The following is a 25,470-nucleotide window of genomic DNA, read 5'->3' on the forward strand; positions in this document are numbered from 1 at the left end:
TACATCCTGTAATCATTGTTGTTGTGGGTGTTGATGTGCACAAGGGGCTGGCTAGAAAATCAGAGCTGGCTAATAACAACTTACTTCCTCCTGAATGGGCTACTCTTTATTTAGTGGACTGTTGGAAAAGAAGGGAGAGGGTCAGCGCGCAGTAGCCCTGAGAACATCAGCCTTCAGGAGAGAATCAGCATCTTCTGGCTCCAGATGGTTCTGGAGGCGAAAAAGCTCATTCTCATTGTGTGAGAGGGAATTCAGTGTCCAGCTGTGGATAGGTCCTGGTTGGGGCCCCAGGCTAAGAGCTGCCTCAGCGTAGGCTGCAAAGCAGGTCATGGTAGCGTGGGATGGAGTGGGCGGAAGAGGCTAATGTGGCCAGAAGTGTTGAGTGTAGACAGGTGGATCATTTTGGCTGGAGACTCCTCTGTGGTTGGCTGAACAGCATTAGCTGGAAGAATGGCTTGGGGTCTAAACAACATGAACAGATCAGGCTCACCATTGATATGCTCAAACTAAATGGCTAAATGGAACATAAATGCTACATTTTAAGATGACCCGAGTGCTGTGATCAGTGGATTTGTGAGAATTAATATGTAGCTGTGGGTTGTTTTCGCTGCAATCAGCGTCACAGTGTGTCCAAGTTGACACCAAATGGAGGCCGATGTGTCACACAGTGAGTCACAGTGTGTGGAGCCCACCCAGTGTGGGAACGCTCTCATTCACACTTACATCAGTGCTGGGCAGTAGTACAATCATCCACTGACTCAGAAATAGAGCTGTCATAAAAGCAGAATTTTGACTTTAATACAGCAGCAAATTCATTATCTGAAAAAAATTTCAATGCTGCTAAAAAATTGTTTACTCGTGGAGCGATGTCAAACCACAAACGAGAGCCAGATCACATATATGCCTGTTTTAGTCATGCTGTTAGATGGAGGATGATAAATGTCAAAAAAATAAAATCCAGAATAAGTGTTTAAAAATGATGACCAGTGTTCCAAGCCTCAGAAAATGTGAGGTGTGTGAAAATAATCATATGCTTAAGCATTCAACCCATTGAGACCCTTGTATGAAAATAATTCAGCGCTCTACTGGCCAAACACATGCAAACAAGTCCAAGTTTCCTGGTAGAAGCTTTCAGCTGTTTGTGTAACTTTCCAAACTTCCTGAATCCTTCATCGCAGTGCTGTTTGCACCAACACCAGAGGTTAAAAAATGAAGCCACTGCAGTGCTGAGGTGTGCAGTTCCTTCAGTGACCACTCTGGTCTGGTTCTAAGAGCGAGCCCGTCTGCACAGACTGACGTTAGAATGAAGCACGTTTACAGCCTGATCTGAATAATGATTTTACTCTGTGTAGCTTATTTTTCCCCTTCATAACAAGTTATGGGGAATTAATTTTTCTTTTATAACACGTAAATTTTTTAAGGCTTAAAGTCACATATATTAGGGGCATGGCCACTTTGATTGACAAGTCGGTGTAAACAGCTGTCTGCTAAGCAGGTACTGGAGTCACTGAACTTGACCTCTCCCTTATACACTGTATACACTTCTATGGCCACAGGTGTATCAAACCAAGCACCTCGGCATGCAGACTGCTCCTACAAGCATTTGTGAAAGAATGGGTCACTCTCAGGAGCTCAGTGAATTCCAGTGTGATACTGTGATAGGATGCCACCTGTGCAACAAGTCCAGTTGTAAAATTTCCTCACTACTAAATATTCCACAGTCAACTGTTAGTGGTATTATAACAAAATAAGTAATTGGGAATAACAGCAACTCAGCCATGAAGTGGTGGGCCACTTAAAATCACAGAGCAGTGTCAGCAGATGCTGAGGTGCATAGTGCACAGAGTCAGTTGCTACAGACCTCCAAACTTCATGTGTCCTTCAGATTAGATCAAGAACAGTGCATGGAGAGCTTCATGGAATGGATTTCCATGGCTGAGCAGCTTCATCCAAGCCTTACATCACCAAGTGTAATGCAAAGCTTTGGACTCTGGAGCAGTGGAGACATGTTCTCTGTCTGGATTTGTTTCGTTTGAGTCTGGTTTTAGAGAACAGTACTTGTCTGACTGAATTGTGCCAAGCATAAAGTTTGGTGGTGGGGGGGGGGATTATGGTGTGGGCCCCTTCCTGTTCCAACATGACTGCACACCAGTGCACAAAGCAAGGTCCATAAAGACACGGATGAGCGGGTTTGGTGGGATGAATTAGAGCGGAGACTGTCAGCCAGGCCTTCTCACCCGACATCAGTGTCTGACCTCACAAATGTGCTTCTGGAAGAATGGTCAAAAATTCCCATAAACACACTCCTAAACTTTGTGGAAAGCCTTCCTAGAAGAGCTGAAGCTGTTGGGTGGGCCGACATCATACTAAACACTATGGATTAAGAATGGGATGTCATTCAGCTATACAGTGCACCGATGCATCTTGCATTAGCTGATCACTTTTTACTCAAACCTCTTGTCCAAATGTGTCCACTTCTAGATAAAAGGAAAAAAAAAAAGACAAAGCAAAACAACATGAAGCAGCTCATGTAGAGTCTCTCAGTCGGGACTTAATAATATACAGTCTCTCTGATTAGTGCCCAAATTCATACAGTTGTGTTTTTTCTATACTGTGAAACAAGACAACAACAAATGGATAGAAATGTATTAAAAAATACATTTCTATCCATTTGGAATAGTGTTGATTTTTGGTTTTCATAACGATAGTGGCTTAACCATTTTGTTTTCATCTCTCATCATCAACTGCCCTTTTTCTTTTTTTTACCTCTTACTCTTACTCTTTTACTCTTTTTCTTGATCCCCTGTTAAGCAGAGGTTAATGCTATTAGCTGTGCACAGCTGTGAGCGGCTCTGGCCTCCTCTTTGCTGAATGAGCGCCGCTCAGCTTGGAGGCTTGATGACAGGGAAATCTGCGATGCTGTTGGGCGGTGCAGCGAAGTCTGACTTACGATGATTGGAGTTAATACCGTAGCAAGACAACTGGCCCACCTGCTAGCATTTCTCCGCCATTGCCCATTGGTTAAGGAAACTGGGCCTCCCTCCATCAGCCCTTGGCTGCACGGCTCGATGCACATGAAGAATTTGACATTGCCCTGTAATGTCGACCTAATAACCTACACAAAATTTGTGGCTTTGAACACTTGTTTATAGTTGAATTAGGTGCATTTATATGAAGTAGTAATTTAATGCAGGGCTGAGGGAGCGTATAAATACGGTTCATAACAAGAAAAAGCTGTCAATAGCTCCTGATTGAGCTCTGCGATCCCATTGGCTGAAATAACCCCCATTACTGCAGATTCTAATTATCCACAAATACATATGCACCAAAACAAAACAACGAATAATACGGTAAATTATCCTCGAAATGAGACGCGCAAATAGTTGAGTGGGCCAGTAGATGGGCTTTAGCGCAGCCAATTAAAAAAAAAAAAGAATCCGTTCTAATTTTTAACAGACTTTCTTTTCATCAACATCATTAACATGCTTATTTACAATGGACAGCAGGAAAGGATGATCTCTGATGCCATTAGTGGATGCAACAGCTTCACTTCTGATAGCTCCTGCTTTGAAAAATGGTTACAATCTCACTCTAATGGGGTGTTGATGTATTCATCAACAGAGGTTTTTTTTTTTTTTTTTCCTTTCCCTACACAGCCTAACCTACAAAACTGTTGTTGACGTGTTCAGCATGGGATATTTACACCGACTTTCCCCCCCCTTCAAGCACATAATTTGATGAAAGATTCAGCCGAAGGATTCATACTTATTTCATGATCCAGGATAGTTCTGCGTGAGCGAGCATGGAAACTGTTTTACCCGAGTCGGACAGAGAGCAGGAAGAATAAGCCTCTAATGCCGTCAAAACAAGTTGAATGACTTGGTTTTGTATTCATTTTAGAGTCAATGCATTTCTAACAAAGCGTGATATGTCAGTCACTTCGTTACCTACTCGTAACAAAATTACAGTTAGAATTCCTGAGACGTGATCAAAAAAGGGATAGAGGCTCATAAAAATCTAAATCCTTGCTTGTTTTAAATTCGGCCTCTCGCTCGCTGTCGCTTAATTTCGTCTTCTTGGACATGTTTGCGAGCCTGCTGCTCCTTGGATGTCTGCTTCTGACTATTTATGCTGATATCACTAGACATTAAAGGATTTGCGCAGAAATCAACTTCCTCCAGCCGATCCATATTTCCTGCATAGGATCACTGCTGGTAATGAGGGCTGGGTCCAAGCCTGAGCCGTGAGACGAGAGGTGTTTAGGGACGAGCGGCAAGCATTGTAGCCTGATGCTTGTGGCTGTAGCTCAATGAGGATTTTTGCACAAGATGATCTTGAAAGAGAGTTCAGTTTAATGAGCCCATTCCCTGAGCTTTGTGATCACCCTTTAGAGAACTGCTTTATTAAACACACAGTAATATCTCCCACTTCTTGTTTCCGAGCGCTTGGTCCATAGTGATAGTTTAACCTGGTGCTTCTCAAACGTTTTCAGGCGAGCCCCATTTCAGAAATCAAGAAACGTTATTTCCCCCACACCCCACACCTCAAAGGCAGTGTAACAGCACCTTCAAACATCACCTTGTGTATTTTTCACCAGTGGCCCCAGCAGTAAGGCCTGCCCCACAGTTCGAGAATGTCTGCAAAGTTGCAAAAATATCACCGTAAATGTTCTGAGCCTCAAGTCTGTGGCTGTGCGGCTTGAATGGAGCGTGTATGAGAAATAAAGATGATGCAAAAAGATGGGAAATTTAGCCTTTTTCACTTTGATGCTTTTAAGTGAATCTCAGTAGAAATCGTCTCTTTTCGTGTCTCTCTTCAGCCGATAATCCTTTTGGCCTTTGTAGGAAACATTGTCATTCTGAAAAGGCCACAGCTATTTTCCCTTAGATCAATTACATGAGCACTGGCCAGCCAGAAGACTGGGGTGTGCTCAGACACACGTGCAGAGTCTAGTAAGCACGCACACACACACACACACACACACACACACACACACACACACACACACACACACACACACACACACACACCTTGATTGAAGCATAACTGCCAATCAGTTATTGAACATGACAATTTTCTCACCCTCGGCATAAAGATAACTCATACACATGTGCATATTCAAGGCAGATATCAACTTTTATTTCTGCCAGACCATTAAGGACGAGAGCCGCTCCTTCGGCTCCTTAATGGAAATTGCCATTTCAAAGCCTGCAGAGAGAGATGTTAACCTTGTGCGATACTTGTGGCATTAAAAATGGATCAAAGCAGCTGAGCTTTGATGTCAATGGAAGATTTTATTTGGGTCGTGGCAGCAGAGCAGGGTGCTCAGGTTGACTGCTTAGTGCCCTCTGCTGGGAGAATTTGGCATTTCACCCATGATCAAATCCTGTGACGTTGTCAGGTTCCCATGCTTGTATTGTGTTTGAAGCACTTGCTGCACCCCCAAAACCCCCTTTTAGGCACGATGAGCATGATGATAAAGACAAAGTTATAAATGAAAGTGAAACGAGAGACAAAAGAGAAGCAGAAAAACGAGAAAGCAGCTGCTACATTCTTCTGTGCACTCAGTCCATCAATCAGGTTTTTTAATGCTATATGAGAGCTGATATGGACTGTCTTGGGTATCATGTCTGGAAAAAAAGAGAGAGAGATGGTGGGGTGCTTCTAGGTGGGTGGTGTCGCCGATGATGGAGGGAAGAGGGGGGGGGGGGGGGGGGCGGAGGGGGGGTTGAACTTTTAACCCTCAGCAGGCAATCTAAAAAAAAATCCAGCTCCCCTCGTATTAGACTCTCCCCCACAAAGCTCAGCTTAAACCTGAGAATGAGCACACTGTCCAAAAGGATAAAACCAACTTTGTGGGGGAAGCAAGATCACCAACCTGTGCATGTGTGTGTCTGAGTTGTATAAGTTTGTAGACTAAAAACAGACCGAGGCAGAAAGAGAGAAGGAGCTTTTTATTATGTGTATGCGCTAGTTTCTGTCAGAAAAGGGAATTGTGTGGATTGCAGCCTCTACATGCACCACCATCGGTGTGTGTATGTGCCCGTGCACCCTTGTGTAAAGCTTGGGGGGGGAGGGGGGGGGGGGGGGGATGAAGATGGAGACACAGATAGAGGGAGTGAAAAAGAACCATAAATAATTGATGATAGACACCGCCTTGCATCTGCTGCCTGCTGCTGTTGAGTTACTTCAAAGTAGATATTGATGCAGGGTCTTGCTAAAACACAGGATAACCACCCATCCAGTCTGAACTCATTAGAACATTAAAAAAAAAAGCAGTTACACATCGCAGTTTAAAAGAGCAAAGATGACCTTCTGTGAAATGGAATAGCCTCAGATCATATTCATCTTTGCCATATTCTTACATTTTTTTTTTTAAACCTGCTCCTTGTTATCATGAAAGTGAGTCAGGGAAAAAAAAAAAAAAGGTCCAAGTAGGAATCTTAATTAACTGAATATTGTTAATAAATGTGGAGTTTTTCAGGCTTATTTCGGCACTGGTTGCATGTATTGGTGACAAGTGGGTTAGGCTGTTTGGAGAGTGTTAATACGTGATTGACTTTAATGTGTTTAAGTTTTGCTCCCTCCTCCCTCCGCAGGCTTATTTTCTCTCAGTTTGCCTCATTAAATCTTTGTGGAAATTCTGCAGCTCTTGTGGAAGAGACTTTCTTTTGATTAGGCTATAAACAAATGGAGGAGTTGGTTGACATCTCCCAGGACTGTGGCCCTCTTTTGTTTTGCTGCTGCACTGTTGCTTCCCCTCCCCATCTGCTTTGACAGGACTCGAGTACTATTCCCCAAAGCCTTTATTCTCGCTCATTTTCTTTTCCTTCACCCAACTCCGAGCCCTCCTCCCCTCTGCCTTTGTTAAAGACAGCCCCTCATCCACTCCCCCCACGTCTCTCTCTCTCTTTCTCACACTGTCTCTCTTGCTCACTTAATATGTGCCTATCCGTTCTGCTGACTGAGGATTGAGAGAGGCGTGCTCAGGAGGACACTGTTTGGAAAACCAGCGACATGTCGCTGCAGTTTTCTCCAAAAGAAAAAAAAAAAGGTGGACAGAAGTGTCAGGAGCTGCGTTTCCTTTGGCCAACACTCCTCCTCCCTCCCCTGTACTTCCCTCTCGCTCTGTCTGTCTGCTGACTTCTCTCATTGACTCTCTCCTGCGTGCTTCAGTTGGCTGACTGAGTGCACTGACACCGGGACCACTACCTGCTGCCTGGGGATTAAGCACGCTATGAATACCCGGAGCCTAATTTGTTGTTTTGGCTGCCAGTGAATGTTGGATACGCACACAGGAGAAGCTGGAGCATAAATCCTTCTGGCCAGGACTCTCGGAGCGCCTCTGGACTGAGATATCCCAGTGAAAAAGGGACTGGATGCTTGGGGGAGCGTATAAAAGAGAGACAGCAGACATGAGAATGAGAGACAATACTGGACAAGTTATTTTCCTGAAAGGCAAAAACAGCAGAAGCTAAATCAGCCTAATTCTTACAAGGGTCAGCGAGAGCCTTATCCTCTCATTATTTGGCTGGAATTTTCTTCACGGGCTTCTGACACAAGGAAATAATGCCCAACAAATCCTCGCCTTGAGCACCTCGATTTCTAACAGCACAGAGCTTTTTCTCTTTTTCTCTCTATGAGGTTATTCATCCATAGTGTCGCTGGATTTTGCTGCTCATCTGTAGCTGCTTAGGAAGAAAACAGCTGTGGACCGACAGGTTGAGTGGGGATCGCGCTCGTTCGCCACTCTAACTTTTTCCCTCCTCTCAGCCACTTCTTTTGACCTGCTTTTGGCCCCAGTGCTCCAGAGGGTTTAAAGGTGTGGGGGGGGGTTGGGGGCAGCTGCTTACCCTCCTCCATGAGACTCGATAGGAATAATAGGGCACCGAAGCAGCGAGGAGTGGCAGGCACGCAGGACAAGCGGAGAGAAAACACAAACCATCTCCATATGGTTGAGCGAGAGGCAGCCAGCTGCCTTCCAGCCATCCTCCTAATCACGCGACGGAAGATACAAGGTGCTCCGGTGACGATGTCAGCTTTGGATGGATTTTGCGTGCAGTGGACCACGCCATAAGCCCAACAAGCTGGATACAAAAAAAGTTGTGTTAAGTTTGAAGAGCGGTGGTGAAAGCGCCTATACTCTGATAGTCCAGCAGGCAACAGCCACATGGAAACTAAATAAGATACGTAGCCATCACCTCTTAGGGAAATACTTGTGACGTGTTTTCGGTGAGCGCCGGACGTCGGCATTCTTTGTACAGGCTTTTGACAAGAGAGGAAGGAGGAGTGCTCGTCCCCAGACCTGTGTCACTAATTATCAGTCAGGGTCACAGCAAAGAAAAGAACGGATTCCTTCCGTGGATTTACCGTCGGTCTGCTCTGGAAGTTTCCCCCACGCTGGATATCTGACAATCCAAAACACCCACATCCCAACCTACAAATTTCTGGATTAGGTGCATCACACACATACATGCCACAATTGCACTAAACCACATTTTCAGGCACATTATCACTACCCACTTAAATCCACGCACGTGTTTGCTCTGTAAGTATAAACCACTTAAGAACACACACACAAACATACTTTCACATTAAAATCCCATTAGTTTGGCTTTTCTCCAGTGGGCACAGGAGAATGGAGGTTGTGTGGACAGGTGGGGGGCTGTAGCAGTCCAACATCCCTGTCTCGCAGTCTGTCCTTTCCCCCAAATGGATGTTATTACCTCTAAAAATGTGCTGCTTGGAAACCGCTGAAAGCTTCCTGCTGCAATTCTGTGAGAGAAACAGTCACCGGGTCCCTGCCACGGTGCACAGCTGGAACCACAGCTGAAACAGCGACCATCTATTTTTTGCATTTTATTTCACTTTACCTTCATCGCCTCCACCCCCACAACCCACCGCCATCATTTTTTCCAACGGGTCCTTGGGCACCCCTCGCCGCTCTCCTCGCCCCGTCATCTCCTCTACGCTGGAGGGGCGGGGGTCACTGGAGTGGAGCATGAGCGGGTGCCACTATCCCTCACCGCCGCCGCCAGAGCGGGACCGCAGGTACCAGCACAAAGTGTCGCTGGTGGTGCGCTACTTCATGATCCCCTGCAACATCTGCCTGATCCTGCTGGCCACATCGACGCTGGGCTTTGCCGTGCTCCTGTTCCTCAACAATTGTACGTTTGTTAATCTAAAGCACACAACTTAGCTCTTCGCACTTTACTGCATTCTCTTCTACTGCATTTTCATGCCACCTTAATGTATGGGTCACCGTTTGGCAATAGAGTGCTGTATTCTTTTTTAAATGCCACATACCACCTCATTTTGCATTAAATGCCCTTGTTGGAGGAAATGCCCCCTTCAAAAGCACCTTAACGCTCATGACAGCCTTATCTGCACTTTAAGTAGGGACATCAAGACAGCTAAAGTCACAGCCCCCCCCTCCTTGATTCTGTATCTGCAGGCTTCTAAGACTGTGCCTATCTCCTCTCCAAAGCTTTGGCATTTACTTTGAACTGCGCGATGAAGTATTAAAATGGCGATTAAATGTCTTTGGTGGATAAAAAAGTGTCTTTTGGCCTGAAAAACTCTGACCGCTCCTGTCATCCACCCCCAGCGCAAAATTCCTTCCTCTTAATCTATCGAAATTAAAGCAGCTCATTAAGAGTCCAAAGCATGCAATTTGTGAGCCTTAGTTAGCGGTGGCAGTTTTGATAGTGGACATTGTGTGAAAGTGCTCTGAAAAAAAAGAGTTAACTGTGGATTTCAAGTAATAGTGCCATTGCGGTGGCTGAGTTTATGTACAAAAAAATGTCTTTTTTTTTTCCCCCTCATTACATTAATTTGAAGAATAGATGTCTCCCCCCCTCCTCTCTCAGGGTTTTGCCGTAGATAAAAGACATCACAAGAATCACAGTGTTTGATGCCACTTGACACTTTTTGATTCTCAATTCTCGAGACATTTCAAATATTGCTTAGAAAACAATGATGCGATACTCGGCCCACCCCGCGACAGATAGGGCCGATTATGCCGACAGTTACCTTCACAACATGACTGAAATAGACATCCGCCTGCCACCTTTTGTTTTCGCACCACCAGCCTGCAACCTGCAGCCAGGTTTTCCCCCCACTTCACTTTGTTAACGCAGGCTTGTTCATGCTGCTCACTCTCTCACAGAGTTACACATTTCTGTTTGTGAGTGCCCTGCCAGCTAAAACTGTGTTAAAGGTGAAATTTATTCAACGTTTCAAAGTGGGCTAATATTTATGCATGACTTGCTCCTCATAATCACCTGCAGATTATAATAAGTAAGCAAATGCGTTCAAAAAGCACAACTGTAATAGTGATTTTAATACTGCCAAATTCGATTTAAAGTGCTATTTGAGGATCATTTTGGAGGGAAAGGCTCTTTTAATTCTCTCTGTCCGCAGTTGTTATTCCACCTGTTTTTGCTGGATTTCTCTTAGGCTGTTATCAGGCTGTTGAATTTGCACCCATAGACGAGGCAAAGCCTCGGCAGAGGATGCTCCTCCTCGGATATGTCAGAGATTGTCTTCCTGTCATCTCTGTCACTTGTTCCTTCTCTAACTCGCCGCTCTTGGTCACCGCAATGGGGATAGTTCATTTGTAACCTCGCCGTGTTCCCGAATCAATTTAAGCCAGACAGATTCTATTAGATTTAATAAAAACTCAGTTAAAGCAAGCCAATCTTCACCTCTCAGATGACCGAGTGAAAAGAAATGTGCACTGGAGAAATTGATGAGCTGAAAGAGGGTCTATTATGCTGCCAAGAGCCCTCGCCATGTGGCCACAAGGACAGCTGGATGGGATTGTGATAGCGCCGGTAGTAGTGACGTGTGTGTATGTGTGTGATTGGAGGAAGGGTGTTAGAGGAGTCATGCAACCTCAGATTCGCAATTTCTGTTGTCGCCATATGGGGTGAAGCATGTTCACACATACGCATACAGTTTGTAGCCCCCCCTCCCAAATGCTTTTTCCTGCCAGCGCGGACACACACTCACTTCATCATTTGGTTTGACTATACATCAACCGAAGCAAAGGGGAAGGTGACACACATGCAAAGATATATACACACACACCTCCTTCTGCACATGGCTAAATGTCACACTCAGACACGTATTGATTTGCTGAAGATATAGGGTGAATGATGGCCGCATTGTGACATTCACACAGGCAAAGGAACTCACGCAGGCTCTGCCAGGTTGCGAAGGGAGATGAAAACGGCTGATATGTTTATGGAGAGATCTTATCTTGTGCTTTCGTTATGGAAATGTGAAGAAATCGTTTAGCTCTCCCCAGCAGCTCGCTTTTTGTATTGCACCTTCTCTGTCGCGCTTTTCCTTATTCTCCCTCCTGTGCGGTAATACGTCTTTATTGGTGTGTGTTTGTTTTGTTTTTTTTTCACATTTAGACGTGCTTGCAGATGCAAGACGGGAAGCAGAGTCTGCGTATGTGCACCTTTACAATCTTAGGAGAACTTCTTCTGTATCATCCTCGTGCCAATTTCTGTGTTTTCTTGAAATCCCCACAGATGGAAATCAGCTACTGTCATGACTGACTAGGAAACAGCTTCACCAGACACTTCATTATTCACCTCCAGCCCCAACCTCGCCTCTCCTCTTCCCTCTCCTCATTTTTTCTTTCACTCTCTCTCTCTCTCTCTCGCACGCGCACACACTCACACACGCACACACACACACACTTTTGCTTTCTCCCCTGAAGCCTCGGCTGTTGACAAGCAATTTTAAGTGAGCCTAAATTTAAAACTCAGCTGTGTCTCGGGATTCCAACGTGGATCGCAGAAGTCCTGAGAAAAGGCTTCGGTGCATTGGTTGATGTGGGTCCCCGAAAAAATGTGTTAGCGGGGTAAATGATGTGATGTGTTTTATCTTCCTCATTATCCTTCACAGTGCAGAGACATTGGAGACATGGCTGGGTGGTTGCACAAGCCGTGTGTGTTGGTGTGTTTGTTCAGCGCAGGCAGCTCTGACAACTCACTGGGGCTTTGCTTAGTGAGTCAGACAGCCGAGTTGACTGCTGGAGTGCAGATGGTGGTTCAGTTGGGTCGTGCCTGGACCTCTAGTGCACACTTTGGCCAGTGTATCGAGATGCTCTTCGAGGAAAACATTTTTTTTTTAAAAGCTGGACATTTGCTAATGATCACTACTAAGTGATGATGATGATCTGTAGTGTTTCCTGCCCATAGACTTTACTCTGGCAGTCCACTCAGGTACATTAATGACAACTCAATTAAAATTTCGTGACACATTCTAGTCATTTTTTATTTTTCATTTGTCAGAGAAAAGAACAGCATTTGTGATGGATTTACCAATAAATAGGCCCCTTACTCATATTTTGAAAGTTCATTTGCTGCTGACTATCTAGCTCAGGCCCTTCCTGTCTGGCCGTCCTCAAGGTCATTCAGCCGCCTTTCCGGAAAATCTCTTGGTTTTGTGGGTGGCTGGCAACGGTGCTGGTGAGGCCACAGCAGCCAGAGCCTGCAGCACGTTGCTGCTATCATGAGCTCACCTACTGTAGGCTGCAGAGCAAAACAAGGATTACATTTGGATGCTGCTGTGCAAGACGGTGGGTTTGAAGGTGGTGGTCCGCAGGGAGAAGGACTCACCGGAGGGACAGCTGATTGCGCTACTTTATTTATTGTCACAAAATGTATGTCGTGTTATTTAATAATTATTTTAAGAAAGGGTGTGCTTGCCTCTTTCTGCACGCGTGAATGCACGTGAACGTACAAGACTGACGTATGAGTCACTCCAGGACTGATCGTTTGTTATTGTGAAGTTTTTGTGAGAAAAACATTTATAATTCTGCAGCATTCAACAAACCGGACATGTGTTTGCTTCTCTTACATGATGCTCATACCGTATGTGTGTGCTGTCTGCATACTTGATTGTCCTCTGTTCACTACTTAATGCTCAGTTGTTTAATCAGTTAGTCAATCCGCAGAAAATGAATCTACTGCGGTATGAATGGCCCATTGTTTTGCAAGCAAACTTTTTTTGTTTTTTTTCTGGTTATAGCCTCTAAAATCTGGAAATTGGCTGTTTAACATTGGAAATGACACATTTTTGGGGTTTCAGACTGAACATCTCCTAAGGCTCTGGGAAATTGCTTTTTCGCTCTTTTTCTTATTTTGGTGCCTAAACAAATTGATCATGTAATTGAAAAAATAATCATGAGATTAAACAACAATATAATAATAGTTGTTAGTTTTAGCCGCATTTCAGTTTTTAACAATAGCCCCCAATTTCCCTGCAAAGTAATGTGGAAATAAGCTACATCAATCTTCATTATATATAAGGGTTCCTAATCAGTGCAAACAGCCTGGTCAAGTTTGTCTTCATTGGCAGGCATCATGGTATCAACACTGCAAAGGGTTCAGGTTACCTGAGCTTTTTTTTTCCTTTTCTTCCTGTGAGCGATTTTCCACACTCAGTCATTTGACACTGCAGGTCTTGTTTTTATGGTTCCCATGAACTGATAAGCTTTATGTCATGGTCTGCTGGGTTTTGACCGGGACAATAGTATGATGTCATTTAATGAATTAAGGGAAAACATTCTGATTTATTGTGCTTATAGTTGAAGGATCTTCAGGGCTGGGGGGGGGGGGGGGGGGGGGGGGGGTCTGAGGTACATTATGATATCAGTATTGTGTAATTTCACGTCTGGGCTCGTACTTTTGAACCCGACACAAAAACAGATGTCTGTCTTCTCAATCCTCGTGTGCTCTAATATCAGAAGTGGGGTTGGGATCAAAAGAGCGTAGATGTAATGAATGACAATGATGACACTGCTTTTGCTGAAATGTACTTGCCTCGATTAGCTCAGCCGGATCCCTGTAGGATCCAGTCACTGCATTAGAATGTGTTAGAGGAAAAAGCCAAGCCCTGCCTCTTTTTTTGTCTCTCTTTTTTTTTTTTTTTGTAGCAACTCAATTACTTGGCCTTTACTCCTGGGAAGTCGCTGAAGCTCCCCAAAACTAAAAACCTATTTCTCTCTTTCTCTTTTATCTCTTTCAGACAAACCACCTCACTTCACACCGGCCCAGCCTCCTGATGGTAAGTCCTCAGTGGTTTCTCCCCGCTCGCCTTCATTGACCGCTGGGTTTCTGGGGGGTGCCAGCGAATAATGGCCGCAGACAGCAGATCCCTGCCTTTGAAGTGGGCAGCCGTCTGTGTGCTTTGCCAGATTTGGCTGCCCCGCTTTTTGTTTCGACACTGTTGGTATGGCAGGCACGTGGCCAGGCCTGCTTTGGGCTTTGATGTAAGAAGGATCTTTTGATGACTTGATTTGATCTGCTCTGCATGGCCAGTTGGGCTGGCGTTCAATACCTGTTACCAAAGCAGCATTCTCATGTTTCTGATAAGGTCTAATAGGATATACCCCTCCCTTTCCATGGGTAACAGGGGCTCGGTGCTGCACCATTTCCTCACCTTGTTATCCATATGTTCTCATCCAGCACATCTCTGGAATGGAGTGCTATATTTTTTTTTTCAGTTGTTTTTAAGTGCAGTAACACGAGCCATTAATTAAAAAAAGCAACAATTTATTTCCAAAACAGTACATTTCTGCAAGCTTTAATTGGAGAAAAACAGCTGGTTTTCAAGCTTCGATCATGAATATTTATCAGAGGCAGCACAGTGAGACAGTGTTTGATAGACTTTGATGTCTTTTTGCTGCACTGACAGATAGCCAGGGACGGACGGACTCCTACTAGTTCTGAAGGTGTTGTATCATCCTGCTTGTGTGCAAGGCTACAAAGCCAGAGGTTTGAAGAGAGAAAACATGAAGAGAAAAAAAAAAGTTTCTAATGATCCCAAGGCTGGCTGATGCAGGGGACAAAAGGCCACGGTATGGGTTTGCCGAATCTGTTTCTGATAATTGCTCAATCACTCGCCCCATAGGCCGGCTTGTTTGTGAAAGCGGTTTGTGAAAAATGTCTGCTTAAAAAAAAAAAAAAAAAGACGCGTCAAATAAGAGGTGGTTTGTGATGAATGTAATTGTGAACAGCCTATTGTAGGGACAATAGGGGTGCTCACTGTCAGTCCAAAATGGTTTCAACAAATAATTGTGCTTGATTGAAGCATTTCTCAACTCTGCCTCACCTGAACGCCTGAGGAGCATACGTGCTGCATGCCTCTTTTTTTTTTTTTTTTTTTAAATCTTTTGTCTTCACAGAACACTGGAGATTCAATTGTGGTCAGCACAGCTTACAGAAGCTATTTGTTTTTGTTTTAATGACAGATGAAATTGACTTGACAAATGATTATATCTTACAGAGAGGACTCTATTTGTCTGCTTTTCAAGCAAATATTGCCATAAAATTCGGCTCTCCGCTGGGAAAATGAGAAATAGTATACAGGCACTGAAACAGCCCATTTCTGTTCTCCATTGAATTTTCCCGTACAAAAGAAATAACGCCCTCCTTATCGATCGGGCCACTCATTTCCCATGTATTAAAGTTTTTGCTGTCTGAAGGGCACAGTTTGTTTCTGCACTAGTCAACCGTTTAAAAGCTGCTGCTAGCCCTTAATTACATTTCCAATAGTTCTGTAGGCTTTCCATCAGCAGCCTATGCTGTTTTAATATGCCAAGCAAAACAAAAAGCAAAGTCTCCAATCAGCAGGGTAAGCCTGCCCTGTGGGACCCAGTTTCTCTGGGTCATTTAACGCTGAAGAGATTAGCGAGACAATTAGAGTTGGCCCAAATACAGCAGTAGGCCACTTTTTGGAGACGTATGGTTTTAGTAGCAGTGGAGGGGTGATTTAGAAGATGCTGCAAACCAGCAGAGGGCTAATATAGCTCTGCCATTAGTCAAATCAGCTCCAAAAGGAGCAAGGCTTGTTCTGCTGAACTTGTCCTCGATGCCAAGGACGCTCACTCTGCTCCCCAGTACTTAATTACAGGAAATCACAGACAAGATACAGAGAAGCCTGCATCTTTAAACAGCCTTGTTTGTCTCCGAAATGCCGTTTATGAGACGTCCTTATTAGCGAGAGGAGATTCTGCAGAAAGTAAAGGAATTTGTTCTGCAAATTAGAGCGAGAGAATCTTGGGAGCCGGTAGGGGAAAAAAATGTGGCTTCGGCCCAGCATAAGCAAAGCTCTTACGTGATATTTATGGTGCGCGCCACCCGCAAATAGCTGATGACTCCTTCCCAGTGAATGGCCTATAATCACCAGTCAAAAAAAGTGACAAAAGTCACAAAGCAGCCTTTAATTAGGCTCTTTCTTTGAAAGCTCAAAGCAGCAGTTGCTCGGCTCTGGCTATACTCATTATTGCCTGTCGTCTCCTGATAATAAGACAGTTGTTGCGTGTTTGGCCAAAGCTAAAAAGCTCATAGAATTTGCAGCTTGAGGGATTAATATTGGACTTTGGAACTGGGGTTGAATGAGAGAAATTCTGCATGAATGAGGCTCTTGGCCTCCAGCTGTTAGCGACCACATGCAGAGAAAACACAGAAAATGCTTGTCCGCTTGTTAAGGACATGCAAAGGAGGCACTGGTAATGTTATATGTAGTTTCTGTTAAGACTTATGAGGGGTTTTTAAGTTATGCCACTTGAACAAAATAGATTCTGTCTCAGAAAGAAAAAAAAAATGTAGTGTAATATAGTGTTTCCCTGGAGATATAGCCCTCATTTCTTCCTATTGCAAGCTTAGGTTGCGAAACAATGGCCGAACAAGATTCAAAATAGGCCAGACCGTCACTATAAAGGAGGTGTAATGGGAGAGCTGAGCCACAGACAGTTCAGAGGTCTCCAGTGACTGCAGCCGTCTTCAGCACCACCTGCCTGGAAAGAGCCCATTCGCTGTGAATCTTTCCATTTCACATTTGTCACTGACAGCTCTCTCCAGAGGATGCTCCTCACTGACAGTCAAAATAAACTCCTGGACTGAAATGTGATTTGATCTAAGACGGTGGGATGCCTGTATAAAAAAAAAAAAGAAAAAAAAAGTGCCAGCGGGCTCACTTACACTTTGAGAACACTACCCAGAACTGACATAACCGCTTTTCAGCTCCGGGAGAATACAGTAACCAAGGGCTTCACAGCCATTACCCCCTCAAACACACACACACACACACACACACATATACATACACGGTCCTCCTGTAATTTATTCTGGGAGCCTTTCCCTGTGTTCTTGACAGTAAGCCTGACTCAGAGAGAGGCAGAATTAATTATGACTCCTCGGCCTATCTTAATTAAATCTTTTCACATCACAGATTTTACACAACAGAGGCAAAGTATCTACCTCATCTTTTATCCAGGGCGGGGCTACTGGCTGAGAAAGTCTCACATCAAGATATCAAAGGTACACCGTAAAGTCGCCTCTCTAGGATTATAATTTAACAGAAGAGTTGTCATGTCCGGCTTTTAACGGCGTGCAGCTTGTTAGACCACTGTTGTTGAGGCTGGTGGGGGAAAGCAAGCAGCCTTGACTTTATCGGCGGAAAGTTTGTTGCCCTTTAAAAGTACACAGACATCTCAAATTGCACAGCTGAACTCTGGATCCTCACTTCAGCCCATCTCGCTTCACATCAGTTGATTCAGCAGAGCTTGCGTGAGCGTCTGAGCAGCGAGAAAGTAGAATTTTTTTTTTCATAAACGCAGGTGAAAGACAACAGAATTAGCCAAATATCCTAAACCCCCCACATCTAACCATTCATCACTGACAACCTTCCCACACAGACCGGCCTCGACTCACCTCAGCTTCCCAGTATCGATCGACCAAGATGGGCTAGAAGCAGCCGTCCAAAGAGAGAAAAACAAAAATATTAGCTAGAGACGAGAGAGCTGAGTGGGCTGAAGCAGTAAAGCGCAGCGCTGTTTTCTTTTGATTTCCTATGACACAGCGTAATTGTTGACACAGTTAGTGATGCAGGTTTTCTTTGATATGTCCCCCCAGCTGTTGGAGCAAACCTCACCGATTGTTGATGCAGGTTAGTCAGGGACCTTGGACCTTGTAAGGATCAGCAGATCTTTGATGTGGATGTACATCACACTGAGCTATCGTTGGCTGTGATCTGGAAGCTGTCAGCAAGCATCCCTAAAAGTCATGTCTAATTTAGAGGTTTCAGTCTCTGATGGCTGCTCTCATTGTTGCAAAATAAATGGTAAAAATCCAATATTAATGCCACATGTTCATCCAGTGCAGTGATACAGCTTAACACAGTTGTGGCAACTCTCTTTATTTTGCCTCAAACGTCACACAGTATAAATTCAGCCAAACTATGTGTGCTTGAATTTGCAGGAGGTTTAAAAATCGGGCATTAAAGTAGAAAACAAAACAAATTTCCATTAAAGCCGCAAGCGGCGATGAGCGGGCCCTCGCACCCGGCGCGCGTCGACCCCTGGCGCGCTCCAGCCAAGCCGCGCGTCGACCCGTGGCACGCTCCAGCCAAACCGCGCTCGGAGGTTCTCGCAGACGAGAGAGTAGCTGGCTCACCCGGCTGCTGACAGCTCAGCAGGCTAGCCGTACTTCGAGTCGATCGTCTCCCGCTTCCACTAGGTGGCGTCGGTGAGTGCCCACTAATTAATATGTCACAATGCTCTATGTAATGCCTGCAGCCATCAATGAAACTGTAATGACCATAGGATGATGAGTATCAGTGTCCTACAGATTTCCTGTTGCCACTAGGTGGCGTTATGAGTGTGAAACAAAGCTGATAGAGGGGTGTGTCCAGTCTCCCTTACCCTCCCATTAAGCCTGTGAAGTTTGAGGCAGATCGGACAATGTATGTCAGAGATGTAACAATTTGGTGCACTGTGGTATATGAGTAAAATCCCACATTCAGAGGGTTGCTACGGCAACACCGTTCAATATTCTACAAAACCATGAATATCTTTTATGGGCTACTTGTGTGGATGATCTGGAGCCATTTTGGTGTGACTGGATGAAAAGCTGTAGTAGAAGATGATTGAAATAGCAGGCCTGAAAAATGTGAAAAATGCTGCAAAAATGACACCTTAATTAGAACATGTCAGGCTTCCTGTTGGATTTCGGCTATCGGTCCAAGAGACTTTTTTGTACGTCTTAGGATGTTACTTCAGCATGCACGATTTCAGGTACACAGACCAAGCACTGCCCTGGGGCTGATGTTTAGAACCTATCTGGGCCTGAAATGGAAAAAAAGTCCAAATTCAGAGGGTTGCTACGGCAACACCGTTCAATATTCTACAAAACCATGAATATCTTTTGATGGGCTACTTGTGTGGATGATCTGGAGCCATTTTGGTCTCACTGGGTCAAATGCCCTAGGAGGAGTTGAGGCAAAAAGGCCTGGAAAAGGCGAAAAATGCTGCAAAAATGACACTTTAAAGTGAACGTGGCTGACTTCCTGTTGTGTTTCGGCTATCGGTCCAAGAGACTTTTTTGTAGATGTTAGCATTTTACATCAGCAGGCACATTTTCAGGTACATAGAGAAAGCACAGCCCAGGGGCTGATGTTTAGAATCTCTGTGAATTTGAAATTGAAAAAAGTCCAAATTCAGAGGGTTGCCATGGCAACACCGTTCAATATTCTACAAAACCCTGAATAACTTTTGATGGGCTACTTGTGTAGATGATCTGGAGCCAATTTGGTGTCACTGGGTGAAATGCCCTAGGACAAGTTCGTTCAATTAGCAGGCGTGGAAATCGCAAAAATTGACACCTTCAATTGAAGATGGCCGACTTCCTGTAGGGTTTGGGGTATGGGTCCAAGAGACTTTTTTGTACGTCTTAGTATGTTACATGAGCATGTACATTTTCATACATGTAGATAAAACGTAGCTCCGGGGCTACTCAAAAAACTTGCTATTTTAAGATATTCCGAGCTGCCACTAGGCGGCGCTCTAACGTTTATGGACTTTATGCATATGAGTGTGTTCAGGGCAGCATGCTTATCACACCACTGAAGTTTGAGCCAGATTGGGCAAGTTGGCTTTGAGTTACAGCCATTTTTGTGTTCATGGCGAATCATCGAACTTTGCCGTCCCATAAGGGTCACGCCCTTTTGTCAAAAACTCACAGTTTTGAAAACACAGTAAGTCCAACTTCTTAAGGCTTTCCAGGTGAAATTTGAGATGGTTCTGCTAAACCACCTTGGAGCTGGACCTCCAAGTGTAAAATATGACATTTCCTGTTCCCACTAGGTGGCGCTGCGACTGATATTAAATATTGTCATATGTATGTGTTCAGGGGGGCACCCTCATCCTACTGGAGAAGTTTGATGCACATTGGATCATGTAGGTATGAATGAGAGGCAATCAAAATTTCATGGCGAATGATCAAAGTTCAAAGGGGCATAAGGACCCCTCCCCCTTGGCAAAAACTCACCATTTTCGAGATTTAGATTCCCCTGGGGGTGTAGGTTAGACAAACCAAATATGAAGATGATAACGTCTAAAACCTCTGAGTTATTAGAAAAAGTGTGAGGGCTGCAAATCGCCAAATTTGCATAATTAATTCAAAATGGCGGACTTCCTGTTGGGTTTAGGGCATGGCTCCAAGAGGATTTTTTGTGCGCCTGGACATGATATACATGTGTATGAAGTTTCATTCATGTACGTGAAACACAGCGGTGGGGCTCCAGTTTAGGGGGCGCTAGCGAGCCATTTGGGCGCGCCCTTGCCCGAGCCCATTAAAATACTTAAATTTTCACCAGGTGTGACGCATGTGCCAAGTTTCATGAGTTTTTGAATATGATAAAGCCCCCAAAAAGCCAATTCATTTGCCTGAATAATAATAATAATTAAAGCCGCAAGCGGCGATGAGCGGGCCCTCGCACCCGGCGCGCGTCGACCCGTGGCGCGCTCCAGCCAAGCCGCGCGTCGACCCGTGGCACGCTCCAGCCGAGCCGCGCTCTGAGTTTCTCGCAGACGAGAGAGTAGTGGGCTCACCCGGCTGCTGACGGCTCAGCAGGCTAGCTGTACCTCCCGTCGTTCGTCTCCCGCTTCCAGTAGGTGGCGTCGCTGAGTGCCCACTAATGAAAGTATCACAATGCTCTATGTAATGCCCGCAGCCATCAATGAAATTATAATGATCATAGGATAATGTTTATCAGTATTCTACTGATTTCATGTCACCACTAGGTGGCGTTATGAGTGTGAAACAAAGCTGATAGATGGGTGTGTCCAGTCTCCCTTACCCTCCCATTAAGCCTGTGAAGTTTGAGGCACATCGGACAATGTATGTCAGAGATGTAACAATTTGGTGCACTGTGGTATATGAGTAAAATCCCACATTTAGAGGGTTGCTACGGCAACACCGTTCAATGTTCTACAAAACCATGAATATCTTTTGATGGGCTACTTGTGTAGATGATCTGGAGCCATTTTGGTGTGACTGGATGAAAAGCTGTAGTAGAAGATGATTCAAATAGCAGGCCTGAAAAATGTGAAAAATGCTGCAAAAATGACACCTTAATTAGAACATGTCAGGCTTCCTGTTGGATTTCGGCTATCGGTCCAAGAGACTTTTTTGTACGTCTTAGGATGTTACTTCAGCATGCACGATTTCAGGTACACAGACCAAGCACTGCCCTGGGGCTGATGTTTAGAACCTATCTGGGCCTGAAATGGAAAAAAAGTCCAAATTCAGAGGGTTGCTACGGCAACACCGTTCAATATTCTACAAAACCATGAATATCTTTTGATGGGCTACTTGTGTGGATGATCTGGAGCCATTTTGGTCTCACTGGGTCAAATGCCCTAGGAGGAGTTGAGGCAAAAAGGCCTGAAAAAGGCGAAAAATGCTGCAAAAATGACACTTTAAAGTGAACGTGGCTGACTTCCTGTTGGGTTTCGGCTATCGGTCCAAGAGACTTTTTTGTAGATGTTAGCATCTTACATCAGCAGGCACATTTTCAGGTACATAGAGAAAGCACAGCCCAGGGGCTGATGTTTAGAATCTCTGTGAATTTGAAATTGAAAAAAGTCCAAATTCAGAGGGTTGCCATGGCAACACCGTTCAATATTCTACAAAACCCTGAATAACTTTTGATGGGCTACTTGTGTAGATGATCTGGAGCCAATTTGGTGTCACTGGGTGAAATGCCCTAGGACAAGTTCGTTCAAATAGCAGGCGTGGAAATCGCAAAAATTGACACCTTCAATTGAAGATGGCCGACTTCCTGTAGGGTTTAGGGTATGGGTCCAAGAGACTTTTTTGTACGTCTTAGTATGTTACATGAGCATGTACATTTTCATACATGTAGATAAAACGTAGCTCCGGGGCTACTCAAAAAACTTGCTATTTTAAGATATTCCGAGCTGCCACTAGGCGGCGCTCTAACGTTTATGGACTTTATGCATATGAGTGTGTTCAGGGCAGCATGCTTATCACACCACTGAAGTTTGAGCCAGATTGGGCAAGTTGGCTTTGAGTTACAGCCATTTTTGTGTTCATGGCGAATCATCGAACTTTGCCGTCCCATAAGGGTCACGCCCTTTTGTCAAAAACTCACAGTTTTGAAAACACAGTAAGTCCAACTTCTTAAGGCTTTCCAGGTGAAATTTGAGATGGTTCTGCTAAACCACCTTGGAGCTGGACCTCCAAGTGTAAAATATGACATTTCCTGTTCCCACTAGGTGGCGCTGCGACTGATATTAAATATTGTCATATGTATGTGTTCAGGGGGGCACCCTCATCCTACTGGAGAAGTTTGATGCACATTGGATCATGTAGGTATGAATGAGAGGCAATCAAAATTTCATGGCGAATGATCAAAGTTCAAAGGGGCATAAGGACCCCTCCCCCTTGGCAAAAACTCACCATTTTCGAGATTTAGATTCCCCTGGGGGTGTAGGTTAGACAAACCAAATATGAAGATGATAACGTCTAAAACCTCTGAGTTATTAGAAAAAGTGTGAGGGCTGCAAATCGCCAAATTTGCATAATTAATTCAAAATGGCGGACTTCCTGTTGGGTTTAGGGCATGGCTCCAAGAGGATTTTTTGTGCGCCTGGACATGATATACATGTGTATGAAGTTTCATTCATGTACGTGAAACACAGCGGTGGGGCTCCAGTTTAGGGGGCGCTAGCGAGCCATTTGGGCGCGCCCTTGCCCGAGCCCATTAAAATACTTAAATTTTCACCAGGTGTGACGCATGTGCAAAGTTTCATGAGTTTTTGAATATGATAAAGCCCCCAAAAAGCCAATTCATTTGCCTGAATAATAATAATAATAATAATAATAATAATAAACGAAGCAATTACAATAGGGCCTTCGCACAGTTCGTGCTCGGGCCCTAATTAAAACCGCAAGCGGTGATATCGGGCCCTCGCACTCCGCGCGCGTCGACCTGTGGCGCTCGTCGACCCGTGCCGCACTCGGAGGTTTTGTGATCGTGATGGGTCTCTAGAAAGTTGAATTCTTTTATAGGAAAAGGTATCTTTTGCTCTCGGCATAGACGCAATGGAATATTTGGGGGTGTGGTCACGGCTCCAGCATGCAAAATAGGGCATGGGTCTGATTGACTTTTTTGATGGGCTGTTTGTCTAGATGATGTGGAGCCAATTTGGTCTCACTGGGTGAAATGCCCTAGGAGGAGTTCATTCAAATAGCAGGCCTGAAAATGGCAAAAATTGACACTTTCAATTGAAGATGCTGGACTTCCTGTAGGGTTTGGAGTATGGCTCCAAGAGACTTTTTTGTATGTCTTAGGATGTTACATGAGTGTGCAAAATTTCAGAGCTGTAGATAAAATGTAACTCAGGGGCTAGCTAAAAAACATGGTATATTATGATATTTAAAGCTGCCAGTAGGGGGCGCTCTAACGTTTATGGACTTTATGCATATCAATGTGTTCAGGGCAGGAGGCTTATCAAATAGATGAGGATTTTGTAAGGAATGGTGAAAGATATTTCATGTATTTCAGAGCAAAACTAATTCTGTGGACGGTCATACAAATTTTCATTTGCTTCTGTAGGGGGCGCTATTGCGCCTACAGTCTTGAATCTGTAGTTATGGATTCAGCCTGGGTGTGTACATGAGTGATTAAATTTTCAGCCTGATCAGACAAAGCATGTGCGAACAAGTGCACAAACAATTTTGGTGGTGAGGGAGAAAAACAAAGGCCAAATTTAATGGCCTGGTGTGACAAGGCCGTTTAATATTTTGTAAAGATTTCCACAATATTTGATGGGCTACTTGTGTAGATGATCTGGAGCCAATTTGGTGTCAGTGGGTGAAATGCCCTAGGACGAGTTCGTTCAAATAGCAGGCGTGGAAATCGCAAAAATTGACACCTTCAATTGAAGATGGCCGACTTCCTGTAGGGTTTGGGGTATGGGTCCAAGAGACTTTTTTGTACGTCTTAGTATGTTACATGAGCCTGTACATTTTCATACATGTAGATAAAACGTAGCTCCGGGGCTACTCAAAAAACATGCTATTTTAAGATATTCCGAGCTGCCACTAGGCGGCGCTCTAACGTTTATGGACTTTATGCATATGAGTGTGTTCAGGGCAGCATGCTTATCACACCACTGAAGTTTGAGCCAGATTGGGCAAGTTGGCTTTGAGTTACAGCCATTTTTGTGTTCATGGCGAATCATCGAACTTTGCCGTCCCATAAGGGTCACGCCCTTTTGTCAAAAACTCACAGTTTTGAAAACACAGTAAGTCCAACTTCTTAAGGCTTTCCAGGTGAAATTTGAGATGGTTCTGCTAAACCACCTTGGAGCTGGACCTCCAAGTGTAAAATATGACATTTCCTGTTCCCACTAGGTGGCGCTGCGACTGATATTAAATATTGTCATATGTATGTGTTCAGGGGGGCACCCTCATCCTACTGGAGAAGTTTGATGCACATTGGATCATGTAGGTATGAATGAGAGGCAATCAAAATTTCATGGCGAATGATCAAAGTTCAAAGGGGCATAAGGACCCCTCCCCCTTGGCAAAAACTCACCATTTTCGAGATTTAGATTCCCCTGGGGGTGTAGGTTAGACAAACCAAATATGAAGATGATAACGTCTAAAACCTCTGAGTTATTAGAAAAAGTGTGAGGGCTGCAAATCGCCAAATTTGCATAATTAATTCAAAATGGCGGACTTCCTGTTGGGTTTAGGGCATGGCTCCAAGAGGATTTTTTGTGCGCCTGGACATGATATACATGTGTATGAAGTTTCATTCATGTACGTGAAACACAGCGGTGGGGCTCCAGTTTAGGGGGCGCTAGCGAGCCATTTGGGCGCGCCCTTGCCCGAGCCCATTAAAATACTTAAATTTTCACCAGGTGTGACGCATGTGCAAAGTTTCATGAGTTTTTGAATATGATAAAGCCCCCAAAAAGCCAATTCATTTGCCTGAATAATAATAATAATAATTAAAGCCGCAAGCGGCGATGAGCGGGCCCTCGCACCCGGCGCGCGTCGACCCCTGGCGCGCTCCAGCCAAGCCGCGCGTCGACCCGTGGCACGCTCCAGCCGAACCGCGCTCGGAGGTTCT

At 44.6% G+C, this 25,470-nt stretch overlaps 1 protein-coding gene across 4 annotated transcripts in view; it reads left to right on the forward strand.

Annotated features, from left to right (window-relative positions):
- The window catches only part of agrn (agrin), a 286,862-nt gene that overhangs the window by 90,981 nt on the left and 170,411 nt on the right, over positions 1-25,470 (forward strand). For 3 of the 4 annotated variants that reach the window (XM_030732751.1, XM_030732752.1, XM_030732753.1), the window contains exon 3: positions 14,050-14,088. In XM_030732751.1, the coding sequence (XP_030588611.1) occupies positions 14,050-14,088 (39 nt within the window). Of the gene's footprint in view, positions 1-6,951; positions 9,168-14,049; positions 14,089-25,470 lie in introns of those variants that run through there. The other variant, XM_030732754.1, reaches the window with a different exon arrangement.

Source organism: Archocentrus centrarchus, chromosome 7 (genome assembly GCF_007364275.1).
Source record: "Archocentrus centrarchus isolate MPI-CPG fArcCen1 chromosome 7, fArcCen1, whole genome shotgun sequence".
Taxonomy (NCBI): Eukaryota; Metazoa; Chordata; class Actinopteri; order Cichliformes; family Cichlidae; genus Archocentrus; species Archocentrus centrarchus.